General features: G+C 43.0%; 1 protein-coding gene across 4 annotated transcripts in view; it reads left to right on the forward strand.

Moving 5' to 3' along the window:
* The window catches only part of SLC7A7 (solute carrier family 7 member 7), a 149,326-nt gene that overhangs the window by 16,366 nt on the left and 111,594 nt on the right, over positions 1 to 21,366 (forward strand). For all 4 annotated transcript variants that reach the window (XM_069238247.1, XM_069238246.1, XM_069238248.1 and 1 more), the window contains exon 2: positions 471 to 1,049. In XM_069238247.1, coding sequence (XP_069094348.1) covers positions 545 to 1,049 — 505 coding nt within the window. In that variant the 5' untranslated portion in view covers positions 471 to 544. The remainder of the gene's footprint in view (positions 1 to 470; positions 1,050 to 21,366) is intronic.

Genomic DNA, 21,366 nt, shown 5'->3' on the forward strand with positions numbered 1-21,366 from the left:
CTCTCGACTGACCTCACGATCTACACCCTAGGACCTACCTACCCCGGTCCCACCAAGAGGCAGGCAAGCCAGTTAAACCAGAGGCCGAGCTGGGCAAGTGATATAATATAGGTCTGTGATCTAAGGCCATGGACCCCTTCATTTCTTAAAATTCCAAGGAATGCACGTGTATAATGCAAAATACACACTAGCTCCAACTATAAATCAAGGACAGAGGAGTTTTTACTTATTTTAATTTAGAAAATGTTGTACCTCACCCTATTTATGTCTAGGTATCATATACAAAAATGTAAGGTCAGTTAATACCAAAAAAGTCTCTAGCTTGTACTGGAAAAAAAGCTTAAACCAAGGACAAGTTTGACATTTGGCTAGAGCCACCATTGGGTTACCCACTTCATGTACCACCCTGCTCCCCATCCACCCCATCCAGGTGCATTCTTATATCTTGCTTTTTTTCATTTGTCTTCCAGTTGGCTATGCTGCTCCGTCTGTAACGAAGAAAGGCCTCTTGCTGACACCTCCACAGCCAGCTACCTCATTCACCATGGCTGAGGCCAAATACTACCCAGCCTCCACCACGGACGAGCACTCCACCATGGCCAATGGCAGTGCCCCTACCCCCTCTGACTCTCAGGAATCTATGAAACTGAAGAAGGAGATCTCGCTGCTCAATGGCGTCTGTCTCATCGTGGGAAACATGATCGGCTCAGGCATCTTTGTCTCGCCTAAGGGAGTGCTGATGTACAGTGCCTCATATGGCCTCTCACTTGTGGTCTGGGCCGTGGGGGGGATCTTCTCTGTCTTTGGGGCACTGTGCTATGCCGAGCTAGGCACCACCATCAAGAAGTCAGGTGCCAGCTACGCCTACATCTTGGAGGCCTTCGGTGGCTTTGTAGCCTTCATCCGGCTCTGGACCTCACTTCTCATCATTGAGCCCACTAGTCAGGCTGTCATCGCCATCACCTTTGCCAACTACATGCTGCAGCCTGCCTTTCCCACCTGCGAATCACCATACTCTGCCAACCGGCTCATTGCTGCTGCATGTATCTGTGAGTACAATCTATGACCTTTTACCCTATACATATCTTCTAGACCTAAAGTGCACATATAACTAGGAGTAACAGCTTCCTGAAGTGAAGGCAGTTGCGGCTGCCACTCAACAGGGGTGGCAGGGCGGGATGAGGGTGGGGGAGGGGATTGGGAAAAAAATAATAATAAAGCTTACATGTGGGGGAGACACATTTGTCTCCCCTCCGTCCTCCTCCTCTTCCTGTTCCCTGGATTCCAGCCAATCACGATGCTGCTATCTCCAGCAACAGCAGCGTTGTAATTGGTCTGAGCGGCCTGCTTTGCCGCTCAGACTGGGAATAGGAGCCTGGGCTTGTTCTCCACTCGGCTGTGCAATACAGCCGGGTAGAAAACTTACAAAGTGCGCATGTCTTTTCGGCCAGCCCAATACGGCCGGCAAAACAGACATGCGCACTTTATAGTGCACATGGTCCTCCTCCGACCCCCTGCCTCCAACCCAGCCCTGCCCCTTCTTCCAGGAAAAATAAAATGATAATAACGTAGCGTTATCATTTTATTTTTCCTTTCCCCACAATCCAGTTGGGTGACGCTCCTCCGCCTTAGCAGAGGAGTCGTCTTTGAGTGAAGGCACAGACTTCCATCAAAGTTGGATGAGTCAAAGTTGAGATAAATGAGGGAGAATTTAGTAGGGTTATTTGGGGATCATAGTAGTAAACTGAGCTTTGGGGTGAGCCAGATGAGGTAGAGGAGAGAAGAGCATAGGCAGGGTTATTTTGAAGATGAAAGTAGTAGAATGGGTTTGGGATGAGTTTATATATATATATATATATATATATATATATATATATATATATATATATATGGATGACAATTAGAGGTAGAAAGGACTGGAGCAACTGCCCAGGACTTGCAGTTTAGGACCTCTGGAACTGCCTAAGCCACCTGGGGTCATGAAGGAAGTAGCATGAATACAAATGAACAGGGTGCAACAGGCTCGGTATAAGTTACCCTCTGATATTACTGTGTGTCATACTGTTGTGACGTCATTTTTTGTCACCACAGACATTTTAGGAATCAGCGTTCGAGAGACTTACATCACACTGCTAGCAAAGTGCTTGAGTGTGACGCCAGGTTACTGATTAATGTCACTGTTTGAACCCATTGACAACAAATGGCATTGACGCTTCTGAATAATAAGTACGCAAATGTAAATGCAGAACGAGATTTTTTTCTACATCTCTATATGCCACACCAGATTCCATTGATTGAAGTTACAGCACTGCCATTACAGTCTCTCCCCATGCACTGGTAGGTATTTCTGCTGGAAGCGACTTCTTGCACGACCCTTGCTGTGCAGCTTTGACCTTGTTAGTGCACGCACTCGGTGTGATCTGAACACTGCTGACAGTCCGGAGAACACATGCTGTGGCTTCCTCTTCTGGCACAATTTCCCCAAGACAGGGTCCTAATCCTCACCTTTCTCCCTCCCTGCGGAGTCTGTCTCCTTTAATATCACTCACTGTTTCACTACTTTCGAGGCTAAGCGCTGCCTGGGGTTAAACCAGGCCAGAAACCACATTAACTAACCAGGCAAACGTTTCAGAACTTTTTCATCAGAGCAGAGGTAGACTGACCTCAAGACGTTGTAGGGACCTGTTTCTTGGCAGGGTAATGCCTATGAAAGGATGGCCAAGATGCCTGACGTAAGACTGGCTGTACCCGTCCCAAACCCATCTGCAAAAACGTCAGATTCCAAGTCAATCTTTTGTTTTCTCAAAGCAAAGATGTTTTAACGGTGCAATCGGTCCTAATGCAAGTAAGGAAAATTGTCAACCAACCCCTTTCAGTCCTCATTCTGTAAAAAAAAAAAAGTAAACTGCGGTTGGATCAAGTGAACTTTTCCCACCACGGGATGCCAACTCCACCTGCTACTCTATTGTGGGACGTGCCACTGCCATTGATAGCTTTCACCATCACCAAACCCCACACGAGCTAATACACCTTAAAAAACAACATTTCTTATGCACCCCAAACAAATCACAACTAAATGTCGTATACTGATGACATCACTAGTACCCTCACCAATACACCAGGCCGTGACTTCATCGTTGTGTGACAGCAGGTAAGAATGGCAATCATTTCACGTTCTCCACTACGGCAGAGAATGAAGAAATTGTGAAGAAAAAGAGTCGTCATATTATGTTTGTACCTATTACATGAATAGGCAAACATTTTATGTACGTTTTACAAAATGTGGTGAAAGGGTGGTATTTGGGGTCAAACTTCTCGTAGTTTTCCTCTGACGTGAGTAGAGGCGGGGCATACTCACTGTCTAATTTGAAAACTTAAATAATATACAATTTGAACAGGCAAGAACGCGGACAGAAATCAAAGAAAAAAATCATGTTGTGACCTGAACAATAGGTGATGGGTTTCACTTTGAAAAAGCGACTGCATGATTATTTGTCCACAACTATGTCATGTCTACCACCTTTAACTAAACACTAACGTTTTTGATACCAAAATTGAGACTGTACTGGAGATTCTTGGAAAGGCAGAAGCACATTCAATCGAAGAGAAACACCTCCTTGAGAATCAATGAATTAATTATGGACCATTGATCTGTCACTGGCATATTGGTATTCAAAATCAGTGTCATGATTTTAATACCTGCCTTGTGAAGTTATCCCAATCTTTGAGATTTTATGGCTGGTCTCCTGATTTTAGCATAAGCTAGCTTCGTAATTTTGACACAACCTTTGTGATTTTAACACCAAGATCCTGAGTTTATTTACAGTTTAATGAGTTTTTGTAGGACCCATGATTTTATCACAGGTGTTTTAATTGTATCATCAGCCTTAACACTGGCTTTGGGACTTGTGACAAAAGTCGCATTTTTTTATCACAAGCCTTGTCTTTTTGCAGTAGGCCAAATTATTTTATCACCTGTCTTTTGACTTATCAACAGAGAGGCCTACAACCTCTCTGCATCGTTCTGCTTCCCTCTATTGTGGACATCTTCCTTTTTTTAGGTCAAAGCCATTTGCTAACGACATGTGGACGTTTGGAAAGCTTCCCTGGGAATGCCTTCCGCTCGCTGCTTACCATTGCCATTTTGGTTTGTAACTCCCATTTTCTTGATTTCTGTTTGCTTGCTATATCTGTTTTAGTCTGCCCAGCTTGAGTTCGTCCCTTCCCTTGCCCACACCATATTTACAGTATCCTTTCGAGTGCCCCCTTTCTTTAAACAGGCCTTAAAGTCGTGTACTTATCTTGTCACATTTGCTGTGCATTCAAAAACAGTGGCCAAAAGCCAGACTCCGTTTTCCGAGGGAGCTTGGTGTTTATTTTTCTTCGTCTGACTTCAAAATGAGAGGATTTATGTGGCAAGCATGCTGGGTACTCGGGGCAGTTCTTAAGTGCGGTGGAAACACATATTTTAATATCTTCAAAATAAATAAATACATTTCCATACATTATAGTTTGTGTACTGTATATTTTTGTCAGTAAAACTGTATGCTTGTGCAAACGCAATGATCTTTTCAGTTGAAGATGTGTTGTCTGTTATGGAATTGGGCTACCACTTCATGTATATTCCACTTTACCCCACTTCACTCTACTCCTCACCACTCCACACCACTACTCTCAACTCTACACCACTCACACTACCCCACTCCACACTCCGTCACGGCACTCTACTCAGCACCATTCCCCACTCTATGACACTTCAGTCTACACATGTCTACTCTGCATCACTCGATGCCAATGCACTGTACCCCACTCTTCTATTGTATCCCCCACTGCACTCTTCACCACTGCACTCTTCATTACTCCACTCTATGCCACTATACTGTGCAACCCTGGACCCTAAGCTACTCCACTCTTCGCCAAAGCACTCTACTCTGTACCACTCCAGTCTATGCCAGTGCACTCTGTGCCACTCTAATCTAGTCTGCACCACTACACTCTACACTGTTGCACTCTATGCCACTGCACTCTACCCTGCACCACGCAACTCTACCATTCACCATTCTTTTGAACACCACCTCACTGTACTTTGAAACAATCTGCTCTGACCCACTGCACTCTACACCACTGCAATCTACGATGCACCACTCCACTCTGCACCACGCTACTGTATTCTGTACCACTCTACTCTCTGCCATTGCACTCTGCTCTAAGCACTGCACTCTATGCCAATGCACTCTACACCACTTTACTCCAAACAATACACTCTACGCCATTGCACTCTATACCAGTCTACTCTGCACCACTGCATTCTATGCCACTATACTCCACTCTGCAACACTCTATGCCACTGCACTCCACACCATTGTGCTATACCCTACTACACTCTATGCCACTCTTTTCTGCTGTGCATCACTCTACCCTACACCACTACTCTGCACCACCCTACTCTATGGCACTCTACGCCACTCTACTATACACCACTGCACTCTGACAGTCTATCCTGCAACACTGCACTCTCTGCCACTGAACTCTTTGCCACTCTACTCTATGCCACTGCACTCTACGCCACTGCAGTCTAAATCTGCACCACTCTTCTCTATGCCACTCTATGCCAATGCACTCTAAGCCCCTCTACTCTGTATTACTCCAGTCTGCACCACTGCATTCTAACCCCCAGCACTTCGCTCTGCACCGCTTTACTCTACACCACTGCACTCTATGATACTTCACTCTGACACTCTACTCTAAGCCGTAGTGCTCTACGCCACTCCACTCTTAACCACTGCAGTCTACCCAAAGTACTCTACACCACTTTACTAAAAACAAATGCACTCTATGCCAGCTACTCTGCACCACTGCACTCTATGCCATTGTACTCTACTCTGCAACACACCACAGCACTATGCACCACTGCATGCTATGCCATTCTACAACATTGCACTCTTCGTCACTGCGCTATATGCAACTCTGTTCTACTCTGCACCAATGTACTGTACACCACTGCTCTTTACAACACTCTACTCTGCACCAGTGCACTCTACAGCATTGCACTCAGATACTCTACTCTGCAAGACCGCACTCTCCTCCATTGAACTTTACACTACTCCGCACCACTGTACTCTTTGCCACTGCACTCTACTTTGCACTACTCATCTCTACTCCATAGCACTCTACACCACTACACTCTACGCCACTGTAATCTATTCTGTACCACTGCACTCCACTGCACTCTGCACTACTCTATGCCACTGCACTCTACACTTCATCCTGCACCACTTCACCTTACTTGGAAACAATCTACTCTATTCCATTGCACTCTACACCACTCTACTCCACCCTGTGCCACTCCACTCTACACCATTGCACTCTATGCCACTGCAGTCTATGTTGCACCACTCTACTCTACTCTTCTCCACTCTACTCTGCACCACTCCTCTCTATTCTGCACCACTCTACTCTGCACCACTCTACTCAGCACCACTCTAATCTAAACCATTCTACTCTAAACCACTCTACTCTATGCCACTGCTCTTTATTCCAATGTACTCTACACCACTTTACTCATAACCAGTGCACTCCAGCTACTCCATTCTATCACACTCAACTCCACTGTATGACACTCTACACCACTCCACTCTACTATAAGTCTACAAACAATCCACACACCATCTCTCCCTATAACCTCTTCCTGATCACCAAGAAACACACCCTTATTGGCCAATAATTTTGACCAAGAGAAGAAAAGATATGAATTGGAGCTAACATACTCAAAATATGCCCTGCACCTAAGCCAGGCAGAACCCACCCACTCTAGTCAGGGAGTAACACACTCAAGATAACTCCTGCTCACCACCTTGGTAGCTAGACACGAGCAGTTAGGCCTATCCCAGAGGCAATGTGTAAAGCGTTTGCACAACACACACAACACATGTGACGCGCTATCCCCACCACAAAGGAAACACAACATCAAGTTATATAAAAATAAACTGTATTGTACATAACATTATTAGACCAAACACAACATATCAGTAATACCCTGCTACCCAAGCAGTTTTCAGAATGTTACACAGTACTGTTACCCTGCAGAAATCAGCAGTAATCACAGATAACACACAGGTTACTCATTAATCTGCAACATAACAAGTAGTCAGGAAAACAATACTATAGAAATGCTCTTGTAATAAAAGCGAACCCGGGCTGCAGCCAGGATCCAGGACGGTATGGGGCCTGTTGGTGACCCTGGGATGCTCTTCGGAGCATACTTTGCCATGGGGGCACCGCTAGGAGCACTTTCACTCCAGTCTTCACTCAATGGTGCCCCGGGAGCACAGGACACGGTGCGCTTTCGACGCGCTCGTGTTTTGTAAACATCTGGGTTGCGGCAGTGATTCCTGCACTCCGACTAGCGTTTCCAGAGCACAGGGCAGATAAAAAGAAAGCGCTCCCCAGACACTTTAACAAATAAAGTGAGGTGATCTCCAGGTGCCAATGCAGTGGGTAGAGCACTTCTCCAGGTGCTATTTTCACAAAAATAAAGCGCTTCTCCAGGCGCTATGCAGGCAGTTGGAGGGGTCAGGGGCCACAGCACCCAGCCCATGGGGGACACAAAAGATGGAGCACAGGGCGGCAGGGCCCGCAGCAGGCCAGCACAAAGGGGATGCAGGCAGTGGCAGTTCCTCCAAGTGACCCAGCAGGTCACATGTCAACACAGCAGCAGCAGTCCAAGGTGGTTCCCGGTGAGTCCCTCCAGAAGCGTTCTGTGTCCAGTTTCAAGCATGTTTAAGTGTCCAGAGTGTCTCAAATAGAGGGGAAAAATGCCCTGTACCTATACTCAGTTTTGCAAAGGTTTAACAAAGAGGGGGAGAGGAGGTTCCAACCAGTTACAACTGGTTCTGGGAGTGTTCCCCCTCTCCTCCAGAACAGGCTACAAACATCAGTTGTGGGTGAACGACCCCTTTGAATGAGGCCAGGGCACAGCCTTTACAGATTCAAGTGTGCCCCGCCTCCCCTTCTCTCAGCCCAGACCATTCAACATGCAGATGCACCTCTGTGACACCTCCACCCTCCCTGTGTACATGCTGTTTGAAAAGTATGCACAAAGCCCAGCTGTCACTCTGCCCAGACGTTGATTGGAGTCAAGTTGCAAAACACCAGAGTCATAAGCACAGAGAAATGCGCACTTTGTAGAAGTGGGATTTCTCTAATGATAATAAAAAAATTCACCTACACCATTAAGTAGCATTTCTCACTATTGTTACAACCATATCAAACATGCCTACACTACCCCTCATAAATCCGACAATACACACTACACATAAGGCAGGGCATTTCCAATGCCATCCTATGAGAAGGCAGCACTCACAGCAGTGAGAAACCAAATAGGCTGTTGTCACTACCAGGATAGGCTACGCAACCAGGCACATGTCCTGCCTTCTACATACATAGTACCTTGCCCATAGGGCTTGCTAGGGCCTACTTTAGGTGTGACTTACATGAAATAAAAAGGGAGTTCTGGGCCTGGCAAGTAAATTCAGATGCCAGGTCCCTGTGGCAATAAACTGTGCATGCAGGCTCTGCGCTAGCAGGCCTGAGACAGGTTTGAAAGGCTACTTCAGTGGGAGGCGCAAGCAGCGCTGCAGACCCACTAGTAGCATTTAATTCACAGGCCCTGGGTATAGGGATACCACTGTACAAGGTACTTACAGGTAAATTAAATATGCCAATTAGGTGTAAGCCAATCATTGCAACTTTAGAAAGGAGAGCACCTGCACTTTAGCACTGATCAGCAGTGACAAAGAGTTCAGAGTCCTAGAGCCAACAGCAAGAGGTCAGGAAAAATAGGAGGAAGGCGGCATAAAGTCTGTGGATGAACCCACAAGAAGGGCCAGGTCCAACACTTCATATAAGAGGTCCTAATAATAATAAATTCTTCATTGAATATCTGACTCATTTTGAATATCTAACTCATTTCCCCTCCTTAAGGATGGCCACACATCCTAATAAAATACCCCTGGGTGACTTTATTTACATGGCGACACATACTCAAAACATACAAAATGTGCTAAAAAAAAGCAGCCTCAACTGCACTTACCCCAATCTACTCGCTTGAAAATTACTTATTGTTTCCTATTGGTCCAAGTCTGAATACCCCAACCTTACATAGCCCCCAAAACCCAAACAAGGCTCACCGGGTCCTGTAAAGCACTTCCAAGACCACATCATCTTTTAACCCATTTGACAACCATAAAAAATAACTTATTTAATGCCAAAATCCAGTTCATATAACAACAAACATCATTCCTTCACATACTAGAGATCTAAATACCAGCACAATTAAATTAGAAAACAAAAATCTCTGGCACAGACTTCTCTCCTTATAGCCCTTGCATGACTCAAAGAGCTCCACAACCATATATAAACTATTCCTATGTCCCTACTCTGCCAAATGAAAAAGTTTCTAACTGCTATCCTTCGAAGATCTCTCCAATATTCATGCTTTTTGTAAGATGAACACTTATAAAGATAACATATTCTCTCCTTTACCTTTCGCACACTTTAGATCACCTCCATGCACCACAAGCATCTGCTAAAGACCATTGACATCCCGCCATCTGAGCCTGAATCTGGGTCTGCCAATCTAACCTATTAGCGCCCATACCATCACCTTCCCCTTTTCAGAAAAATCATGTATGCAAATATATCCCTCTAACTTCAGACAAACATTGATCTAACTACCTTGTTTGAGACAATCAGTTTGGCATTTAGCTATCTTGTAGTACAGCCCCAGAAATTCAAGTTTTAGATTTTGCCCTCTACATATGCTCCCACTCGTCCTCCCCACCACCCTCTACATGTTTGAATATAAACCATTACTGACAACCCCAGGACACATGCAGGTTGGAGCTTTAGCCCTGGCTAGTTCTTCTTTCTCAAAGACAGATAAAAAAGTTGTTGGCTATAGATAGTTATTGCTGCTCTAAGTCACAGGAACCTGTGAAATCCGTAAGAGATATGTCTGATCGACCATAATATGGAAGTCATACATGAAGACGTTGTGTGTCCTGGTTCAAAATAAAATATGTCACCAGACAACCATAAATACATGACACACTACTGTGTCTAAAGGTATCACCATCTGTTGACATTACTATGCTGAGAACATGCCTCACATTTTTTGAATTATAGATATCAGCCATCTCACTTCAGCTGGACCCTACAACAATGGAATTCATCAATTTTTGTATTGATAATCTAGAGCCAAGAAATTCAGTCCTGGCTTAGCACCATGGAGCTGGAAAGTTAAATAGTAGGTACTTGTAATTTATGATTAGCTTGTTTTTTCAGAGCAAGCCCTATGATTTTATCATCAGACCAGGCATATGATTTTATTATGAATTTGACGACTTAATCCAAGGTCTAAAGATTTTATGATGATAAACTTGTAACTTTATTATTAGAAAAATTGTCATAGGATTGCCTTAAACCACGGTACAACCTTTGTAAATCAAGGCCTTAGTCACTAACCCTACATACATATAAATTCTTGGAAAATAAAATGTGTGAGGTATTTATTGAATATAAAACTAAAAAGTGTGGGAGTATTTGATGGGGTTAGGGAACTGTGGGTATTGAGTTTATAAAATTGAAGTTTGTGATTTATATGTGGAAATTAGAGTATTTGGGATCTCTTTAGAATTCATGTAGACACTTACTTGCATCAGAATCACAAGGCTATATAAAGCATTGCTGAGGCTAAGCCCTTGGCCATCTGCGCCATTAGGACAGCCTTTAAAGTGGCTATTCAGTGGATGATGTCACAATAGGTCTCAAACCCACCCAGGAACATTTCAGTACTCGTTTGGTGATTTTAGACATGGCAGAGAACACTTTTATTTCTCTACACTGTTTTTTCCTCTACACTGGGTGTCCCCCTTGAAAATTATATGATCTACAAATTCCAGAATTGCTTGGGTTGCACATCACAACCACAAGATGAGATACACAGCCAAAGAAGAAAGACTGAAAACTAAATGCCAGTAACATACAATATAGGGAAATTAATACCTAGAACCCTTTAATAAAGACAACGAAGACTGTTCAAGCATGCTCTAGCAAACAAAATGTACTACAGTATGAGACTAAAGGAAAAAGGTACCTATAATAGTGTTCCTGATATACGTTAGTGTGCATCAGGTTTCATACACAATGCCTTCAATACAGCTTAATTGGCTAGCCTGGACAAGCCTTACCTAGAGGCTAAAATTGATAGTTATGAGCCGGTGAGTGAGAGATATTTGATTAATTCTAAACAGAAACCCTTTGTCGCGACTTCTTCCAAACCATCATTTGCTGCAGGATCAGTCACAGAGAACTTGTATTTATGCTACCTGTATAGTCGCTTTAAATTGCTAGTTCCAGGTGTCCATTCTTTGATCTGAGTATATTTTAAATGTTTTACCTCTGTCTTGGTTAATAGATTATGTGAGAAAGTGATTTATGATTTTTGTGAAAGTTGAGCAGGTTGTGTGGACTCCGTATGGGTGGTGACATTACAGGGAATGATGTAGCAGTGGCTGCATCAGAGTGCCTTTTTTCCCTTTTTTGCCAATCCTACGTAGCATCAACAAAAAATGTTGTCAAAGCCAATAGGTCAATAAAGTGAGCTCTGTTGGTTTGCACATGCTTGTTTATTCAAGTAGGGCACTGTATAATGGCTTATTGTTGCCTATTTTTGTGTTGTATGCTTTCCCGTGTTTTACAAGAATCACCCTTTTCTTTTACCAAGAGTTACAGGTTTATTAGGAGTTTGATATGGAAGCTCCAACCTAGGGTTTCAAGGGTTCCAGATTAAATTCTGAGTCCAATTAGATACCAAAATGTTTTTTTTTTTTCTACTGGAGTGTAATTAGGGACCTGTCCATGTTTGGCAAGTTTTACGTTAGCTCAAGTATTCCGAGATCTCTGGTTTGCAGCTCAGGTTTATCCAGTTTTGACAATTGAGAGGTGGTTGTGATGGTGCTTGACCCTTGTTCCCCATAATTGTGTAGCAGAAGTCTGGGATACAGATAATTGCGAAGACTCACTGCAACACATGCTAGGATGACACTGAAGGGCTTCATATAAGGGATGAAATGTGGATACCTTTTAAAGTTCTGATTTTTAGCTTCCTATGCTAAAGTGCTGATTCATGGCTTCATGCAAAGACAAAAATCCTGATTCTAACTGGAAGTACTGATTCTTGCATACATGGGCAGCATCATGTATGTCAGTTGCTTCTTTTGTTTTGCTGAGTGGGATTTGTTAGTCTGTCATGTTGAACCCAGCAGACAGATCGAGATGGAACCGGATGGCAGTTTTCCTGATGTCAGCTTTGGCAAATTCTTCTTTTATGCTGAAGAGAGTAGTATCTGTTCCTCTTTGCTCACTGAAGTTTGGTACAAGGTTCGTAGGATGTCGTCACATTTGATGTGGTTGGTTAGCAGGTGGTGCCTGTTTTCTCAAAGGTCACATCTTAGAGAGCTGTATTTCCTACTAGACTGCCGCTAGTCCATCTTTAGGTCTCACCTGCGACAGCACATGCGCTGCGCACACTCTCACTTGCGAGAGTAATGTAATGTAGCTTTATTGTTTTAAGTTAATAAAAACCATCACAATATCCTACACTTATAAAATCTTCACCGATAATATACAATAGCCGGTCGTCCCGAAAAATTTACCATTTTCGCATTTCCTGGAGTACATATCAATATTAAATATTTGAAAATAAACTTTAAAAACTGCACTCAGCATGAACAGTCTATGAAAGTGGGGTACATAGAATAATACATATTCCTTGCTTCAATAGTATGAGGGTGCTTGATGTTAAAATAACAACTCTTAAACTGCTAAAATGTATTTAAAATACCGTAATAAATAAACTCATAATCCTCACTTTTAATAGCATAGAGTGTACTGTGCTGCAAAAAGTATCTCTAAAACAAAAATTAAAATATCTAAAGTTCTAGGTTGTATTAAGAGGTGATCATTAAAGTGCCAAAGTACCAAAGTGCTGCTGAAATCGTCCAAGGCACCCCAGAGTTTGGGCTGTACCCAAGGCAATCAAGCTTCATCTAAGTCGTTTTGCATGTTGTGAAAAGAATTTCAACAATTTACGGTTGATCTGGGGGTCAGAGGGATCAAGACTTCAAAATGGCCGACTGACAAGTTCAGATCCCTCGTTCATTAAAGATGGATTTCAACAATAAAATATGAGATTTTTTTAAAGCCGGGCATAGGCAGACCAGATGTACAACGTCTTCCTTCAGGGCACCGCATAGACTGCATGATTTTGAACCTCGATGCCTCCATGTGGGTTGGTCGGCCAGGGATGGCAAGGCCACTAGCTGGGTGGCTAATAACTTTCTCTTTAGATACGCTGGATATGTCATACTAAGATAAGCTGCTGGCCTTAAATTGCTATAATTATGTATTACCCTTAAAGGCATGCGACAAGTAGTACATTTTTACTTGCCATCAATTAGAGAGTGTAATTTGGCAGCTCTAATAATGGCACAGCAGAAGGCAAGATGTGGTAGGTTTGAATTCCATAGGTCAGATGTATTTGTTTCTTGCAAGGAAGCCCTAAAATATTTGTTGTAAATTGAATGTAGGTCATTCTTCACAGAATACCATAGGGTGCTGACCAGTGGACTGGTTTGGGTAATCCGTATTTTGTACCATGTTCTGTGGTTAATCCGTATTTTGTACCATGTTCTGATGGTGACATATTTTCTCCCTAGAATCTGCTGTGCAAGGCCGAATTCTAAACTGACTTACACAGGAGATCCACTCCACAGAAGCCCAGAAACTCGCTTATAAGTATTTGTTTGTAGTTGGTCCAAAATTAGAGCATCTTTTTCATGCATTACAGTACTTCTGGAAGTCACAGTTGGGAGAAATTTTGCAGCAATAACAGCCAATATTGGCTTAAATTAAAGGCTGTCCCGCTTCTTCATGAGAACACAAAAGGCGTAGGTCAGCACCTTGCTTTTCTTCATCAGATACTCTTTATGCACTTGAAAGTTCAATTTATTGTCAACGTAGAGGCCCAGGTATTTGTAGTTGCTGACTTCTTCTTGTATTACGTGTCCTAGCTTAATCTTAAAGGGGGGACCAAATCTGTTCCACATGAACATTGTTTTGTTCTGGGTGGTATGTATTTCTAATTTGTTTACCAAGGCAAAATCTGCTAAATCTTCAATTGATCTTTGTAATCCCACCCCCATGTTGCTCAATAGGACAATATGGTCCGTATATGAGAGGTGAGTCAAGATTAGTGGTCCTATTCTCGGTGGGTGCAAGTTTACCTCTTCAAGCTTAGGGGTCAGGTCAGCCATAAAAAGATTAAACAGGTGTGGAGCAAAGACACACCCGTGTTTAAGGCCAGTGGCTGTGGGTATTCTCCTGGATAGCCTTGTTCCATCCACCATCTTGATTTGGATCCAGGTATTTGTCTACAGTTGCTCAAAAGCTCACAGGGTTTTGTTGTGAAGGCCCCACCACTTTAACGTTCCCTACAAGAGGTCTCTAACCACCCGATCGAAGACGGCTTTAAAATCTATAAAACATAAATGCAGTTTCTTTCTTAAGGTGCTTACATTTGTCAGCAATGGTTGTTGCTGCTATCATACTGATGATGGTTCCGCAGCCTTTCTGGAACCCTCTCTGGTTGTAAGGAACCAGATTGTTGCAGTTTTTCCCGGCAGTCTCTCCAGTCGTCCGGTTGTTGTCCCATTCTGGGCATGAGTATTGAGCCATGCATTAGCAGTCTTCTTGAAAACAAAGACCAAGCTTTTGTTGTAATGACGTGTGATGCTAAGCTAGACTCCAGTGTTGCTTTCGCCTTGGTGGCCAGGTGCGGGAGAGAGTGGTGCGTCCATTTTAAACACTTTAAGTTAATCGTTTCCAGGCTTCCAAATTCGACTGGTGCTGACAAATGCCGAGCGACGCTGAAGCATAGCTCTAGATGCTGATAAGAATGATCGCTTTGTACAGTGCTTTTGATTTTAAACTTCCTTAACGGCTTTAATAATGGTAAAGAGAGAATAGAATAGTCAATTATTAATCCTGATGTCGCACCGCAGTATGTAAACCTGGGAGGGTTATCATCTTGTGCTCTACCATTAATTACCCTTTGGCCAGATGTTCAAGGGCAGTGACCATTTCTTTCCCAATGCGGTCAGGTTGTTTTTGAGGGTGGCTGGCCTCAGGTTGTTTTTGAGGGTGGCTGGCCTCAGGTTGTTTTTGAGGGTGGCTGGCCTGTGGTTGGACCACCCAGATTGCATTTTCAGCTGCCAAATGCTCATCGTCATCCGGTGTATATATTAAATTGCCATTATAATCGCCTGTCACCAGTATTTCCCAGGTGCGGTTTATAAATCTTGTTTCAGTTCTCTCATGAATTAGTTTTTTGAACAATGCGGTCTTTCTTTGTTTATTAGGATGCACGTAGATGTTGAATAATATTTCTAGGGTTTTCAAATGGTCGCGGCGAAACTAAGCTTGATTTCCTGTAGATCTCGGATGGAGAAAGGTAGTTGCTCTGAGGTAACACTTCGTGTAGTTGATACATAGACCGCAAGACCCCCTCTAGGCCTCCCGGATTGATAGTGTTTGCTACCATTAACATGGTGAAGAACATAACCGGCCAATTGCAAGAGACAAGGGGCTTACAGCCCCCCACTGCTTAACATTTGTTGGCTTCATTGCCACTGTTATTTGCTGCCTTCTGATTGACTAGCACCTGCCGGCTTCACTTCCTCTTCTTTTGGCTGCAGCATGGACGAAGGTTTGATAACCTCAGCATGATTACTGTCTTTCCGCTGATCGTGCTGTAATTGACGTACAACTTTTTCCCTGTTGTCCTTCGTGAAACTCTTGCCATTTGTATCTGTATTTTACTATGCTGCACACACTTCCAAAAAGCCCCTTTCTCTTGAAATAGATGTTTGTGACAACAGATGTTATCTGCTTTAACTGTGGGAAAAGAGGTGAAAGTGTGACCTGCTCTTTTTCACTTTAAGTCACACAGACTTTAAAATGTTTACACTCTGGTATTATGATTTCAAGAAAATAATGGCAAATTGTGAAGCTTTCTGCCCGCATGGGCAGTCATTTGTTCTGTTAAAAAACTGCAATCCCAAGAGAGGAATCAATGTCTGACAAAAGCCCTGAATAAACATCGCTGAAACTTCACACACTGGAAAAGTTCCTATAACGGTGTCTGGGGTGAGCAGCGCTCCCCATTTTGCACCATGAATCTGAAGGTTTCTATTTTCCAGTCACAGCCTCGTCCTCAGTCACGGCTCATAAGGGTTAAAAGGGGTGGGGCGGCGCGTGGGGTGGGAAATATTAACAAATAAACAAATACAAAAATGGTTAAAAAAAAATACATGTACCTGTTGTGCCGCTCCTCCGTTCCCTCAGCAGGCACAGGCTCCCAGCCTGCCCTCTGGCCAATCCTAACCCTGCATGAAAGCAGCATTAGGATTGGTCCGAGCGCCCAGCCAGGGCACTCCCAGGGAGACTGGGAGCCCGTGCCTGCTCTCTCCAGCCCGACATCACAGTGCTGGGTTGGAGAGAGCACAGTGGGCATGTGTGTTTGGCGGGCCAGAGACGGCCGGCCAAACACACATGCCCACTGAGTAGAGTGCACTCCCCCATGGCCCCGTCCCTTTAAAAAACAAAACAATAATAAATATGGTTTATTATTGTTTTTTTGTTAAAGATTTTCAGCGGCTGCGACACTGCCCATCCTACTACCTGTTATACCTGAAATCCATCAGTTCACTGTCCAGTTCCTGCTGTCTTCACCGCAGCTCTTTCATGTGACCTTTGGCAACATTTTCGCCAAAACAACAAATTATAGGAGAAACTATCTGACCGAACAGTTGTCATGGTTGTGTTTTTCAGTAAGTCTCTCTCCTGCATCCTTTTGTCCAGCATTCCCTTTCTTTGCTTCACCCCCAAATCATTCAAACACAAAGCCACTGTGTCAATTAATCCCTCCAAGAAAACACACAAAACGCATTACACAAAGAGCGCACACAAATACATAATCTAGTAACACTTGCCTCAACATAAAAACACAGCTCACCAATACACATCCTGCAACAACAAAAGCACATATGGCAGGGGCTGACATGCACAAAACAACAGACACATGGTCCTCCACAAACATAACACATAAACACACATTACTCAAAACCCAGCTACACTCACAAAAAAGATGTCACACAACACCATTTATACGTGGGTAATGCATGAACACTCAACACACCACACACTAGAAGAAAACACCTAAACCTTGCATACAAAACACGTAACACACAAAAACTCATACGCACCAAATCATGCACTTAAAATACTTTACGGTCAAATATTGGCAAAGACAACAGCTTATCAGTTGCATTATAAAGGCAAGACCTATTGGCTTTGCTGATGCTTCTTGATAGTGTACTTTTAGTATCGCTGTGATCCAGCTTGTCCAGTCTTTCCAGCCTGCCAGCACTGGCTGCTACAGTGGTTTTGAAAAAAAAACAAAAAACTTTCAGCTGTGCAACATTAATAAAAACATTGAAAACGCCAATATATCTTTTGGGTAAGACCTATTGGCTTTGCCAATGTTTTTTTTTTCTTACCAGGAACATCCATCCACTGGATGATGTACTCTGGTCACAAATGAAATACCTTTGTAAAAAAGAAGGAGCAAGGGTCTCTGGGATCTGGGGAAAGTATCTGGCTCTCATGGAGGTGTGAGGATAGAAGGGAAACACAAGGCAATCTGATCAGCTCTTGGGCTTTCAGAGCAGCATCTCATGCTCGCATAAGCAGGGTGCCGGTCTGACAGGGCTCTGAGCCATAACCCAACTAGTGCTTGTCTGCATTTGGAAGCCTTGTGAAAGTTGAGAGGGACTTTGGACAACAACCCCTGCTCAAAATGTTGGCACCTTGAGCCTAGCAGGATTCCATGTACGCCTAAAAGGAGTAGAATCTGGGCCTTTGAAGGCAATGCAGTTTCGACTCAGGCTGCCAGGCTGATAGTTGCCCTAAAGAATAAATTATTCAATCTACGGTAGTTAAAACTGGCACTTCCAAAGTCTCTAGATGCTTGGAATAACAAACAGACTTTTTTTTTATATATATTATCATCATGTCTGATGTGTAAGAAGGACAATGGGAGGAACTATTGCAAGACTTAGGGCCTGATTGAGACCTTGGCGGACAAGTTACACCATCACAAGGGTGACGGACATCCCGCATCGAAATATAAATCTCATTATATCCTGTAGGCTTTATATTGCAATGGACGGGATATCCGTCACTGTTGTGAAAGACGAACTCGTCTGCCAAGATCTCAATCAAGTTCTTAGTCTTTTTATTGGTTCCTTTAGTCTGATCATGGGTCCAATTTTGCCAGACTGATGTTATACAAACAAATGCCCCTCTCGGTTATCAGTACTTTATGCAAATGTGGATAGTAGGGCATAGAAGATGACCATGTCAGTCCGAGACCTCCTAATGACTTCTGCACGGTGATCCCTTAAAGCTAGACATCTGTCCTGCTACTCACAATTTTTATGTGAGTTTTTGCCATATTGCATTAAAAAACAGAACAATTGAATAACTACCTCAACAATACAATAGAGTGCAATACATATATTCATTGTATCATCAACATTCTCAATTGTTATCCACTTACCCCATCCCGCCCAGAGTCGATGAACTGGAGCTTGGCAGAACCATGGCACATGTCCTATCCTTTGAAGCATAGCATTTTATATGTCTTTGGCTATTTCTCATATATTACATCTTTCTAGTCAGTATGTTTGTCTGTGTGAACCCCCAAGAGACCTAGGGATTCAGGAGGCCTCTGGGCTTACCAGTCTGGCGCTTTTGTTCCTTTTCACTCCCATCCCTCCAAAGGGGGCTGGGAATCTTTATATATATTTTCCGACCTGCTTCTCTAAGTCTAAGATAAAGAAGAACATCTAATGTAGTGTGATTGGTCTTATCCTGTACAGTACCAGTCAGAATAAAGGTGGCCCCGGGTTAGGGAGAGACCCCCCATACATATGTAGCTGTTGACTTGACTTTGGCCACTTGTTGGTGGCGAGCATGGGTCACATGCTAGCGGCAGGCTAGGGGTGACATCATATTTAACTGCTTGGTCTTTTAGTCACTCTATTGCTACATGTGGTTGAAACTGTGTTGGAAATTGCCAGTAGTGAACATAATGAGCTTGTGCACCGAGAAAGTACATCTCCAAGTCTAATGTGGTCAGCTTCCCCTGCTTGAATGGTAGCGTTAGGACCTCTTGTTGAGTGGGATAGGAATGTTGTTGAATAAGTATACAAATCTGGGCAGCTGGACCATTTTTGCCAGTGCTACGCGACCCACACAAAATAGCGGTAGTTTGATCCATTGGTCTATTTGTCTGTCTGTGTTTGATACTGCTACGTCACAGGTGTCTTGTTTGACCTCTTCTATGCTCCTGCTTACCCAGATGTCTAAATATTTTAGTGAGGTTTACCATTGTAGTGGGTATTCCAAACAGCATCTTCAGGCGAATGAGGTGAGGAGAAATGTCACAAATCACACACAGAAAGACATGGCAAAGAGTAAAGCAGCCAGTGCTGGGAGGGTGTGAATGGAGCAGGAAACTTTCGTTTTTGCTAGAGGAACGTCAGTCAGACAAAAAACATAGATTTTGAACAAATGACCATTCATCTATACATGTGTAAACATTTGAAAAATGCATTTAATATTTGTTAAATTTTATAGGGGAATGTAGTTTCTCGAAATTCAGGCATTTATCCAACAAAAAAATAATACTGGATTAGAGATGCAAACTTCAATTTCTCCGATTTCCAGCCTCCAAAAGATGAGAAAATGTTTATATTACACAAAAAGGAGAAGGGGACCTTGCCTCCTCCTGTCTGTTGAGTCTGTTTTTTTCCCCTTTATTGCTGTAGACTGGCCACAAATCTTCTGTGGTCCATGTGTAGTGCCGGACTTTGTATCATACTGATGATTATTTTCACTACCTGCTGGGATGGTGTAAGGCATCAGTTTCTTCTTTTGGTGGTGGTTTATTATCTGTACCGGATAGTTCATCACTTGCTTCCTCTAGTCTTCAGAAGTGACTAGTACCATGTTAATTTTGGAGAAGAGTGTTGCTATGACCATTATTCAGTGTACATTTGTTGATTCTGGTCCCTCTGCCTTTTTGAGACAGCGCTGTTAGCATTTTTTCTCATCAGTTTAGGAAGATTTTTTCTAGCCTCTTTATTTCATTGATGCCTTTGAAGAGGAGAAACTCAAAGGTACACATTCATTTACTTTTTAGAAAAATGCTTACGAAATACTTGTGATATTGTCAGTTGTATGCTCCTGCACCTGCAGAGTATCATTGGCATCTGACCCAGCAGAAGTATCTCTTAAATTATATATTTCCTTATTTGTAGACTAATGCCACACTAATTGGAGAAGATATGTAATAAACATTTAAGAAACATGGATGTGCTAAGTCAGCCATATTTCATGCAGAGTGACCTAATGGGTCCAACCTTTGTAAGGTAAATTAGACCAGCATTTCCTTTGAACTACCAGCCAGACCATAAATACCCAAACACTCCTGCCTGCACATTTATGTGTAAGTATGTATATATGCTTTCTGCAGGGTAATACCCAAACTTTTTGCCTTCACTCCTTCCATTTCTCCTATTTTTACAGAATTTGTTTTGTTGGCCTTAGAAGTCTGCACTTTACCACAGCTAACCAATACTAAAGTGCTTGTGCTCTCTCCTGTAGTTACGGTAAAAGGGACTTACACCGGAATGGCTTGGTTAATTTACCTGTAAGTCCCTAGGAAAATGTGATGTGTGTACCAAGGGCCTGTAAATTGCATGCTACCAATGGGCCTGTAGCACTGGTTGTGCTACACACTTAAGTAGCCTTTAAAACATGTCTCAGGCCTTCCATTGCAGTCGGTGTATGCAGTTTTAAACTGCTGTTTTGACCTGGCAAAATAAACTTTTGCAGGCTTAGACCTTCCTTTTGAATATATTTGTCGCCCCTAGGGGAGACCCTAAACAGCCCACATGTCAGGCTGTAGTGTATTTAAAAAGTGGGACATATCATTTTAAGTTTTAAATGGCCTGGTAGTGACAAACTCTTAACTTCATTTTTTCACTACTGCAAGGCCTACCTCTCCCATAGGATAACATTGGAGTTTTCCTACTACCTTTAATTTAATAAGCTGTAATTTCCAAATGGGAGCAGGTTCATGTCATTTTGGTGTCTTTGGAATTGTAACAAAAATCCTCT

The sequence above is a fragment of the Pleurodeles waltl genome, chromosome 6 (assembly GCF_031143425.1).
Source record: "Pleurodeles waltl isolate 20211129_DDA chromosome 6, aPleWal1.hap1.20221129, whole genome shotgun sequence".
Taxonomy (NCBI): domain Eukaryota; kingdom Metazoa; phylum Chordata; class Amphibia; order Caudata; family Salamandridae; genus Pleurodeles; species Pleurodeles waltl.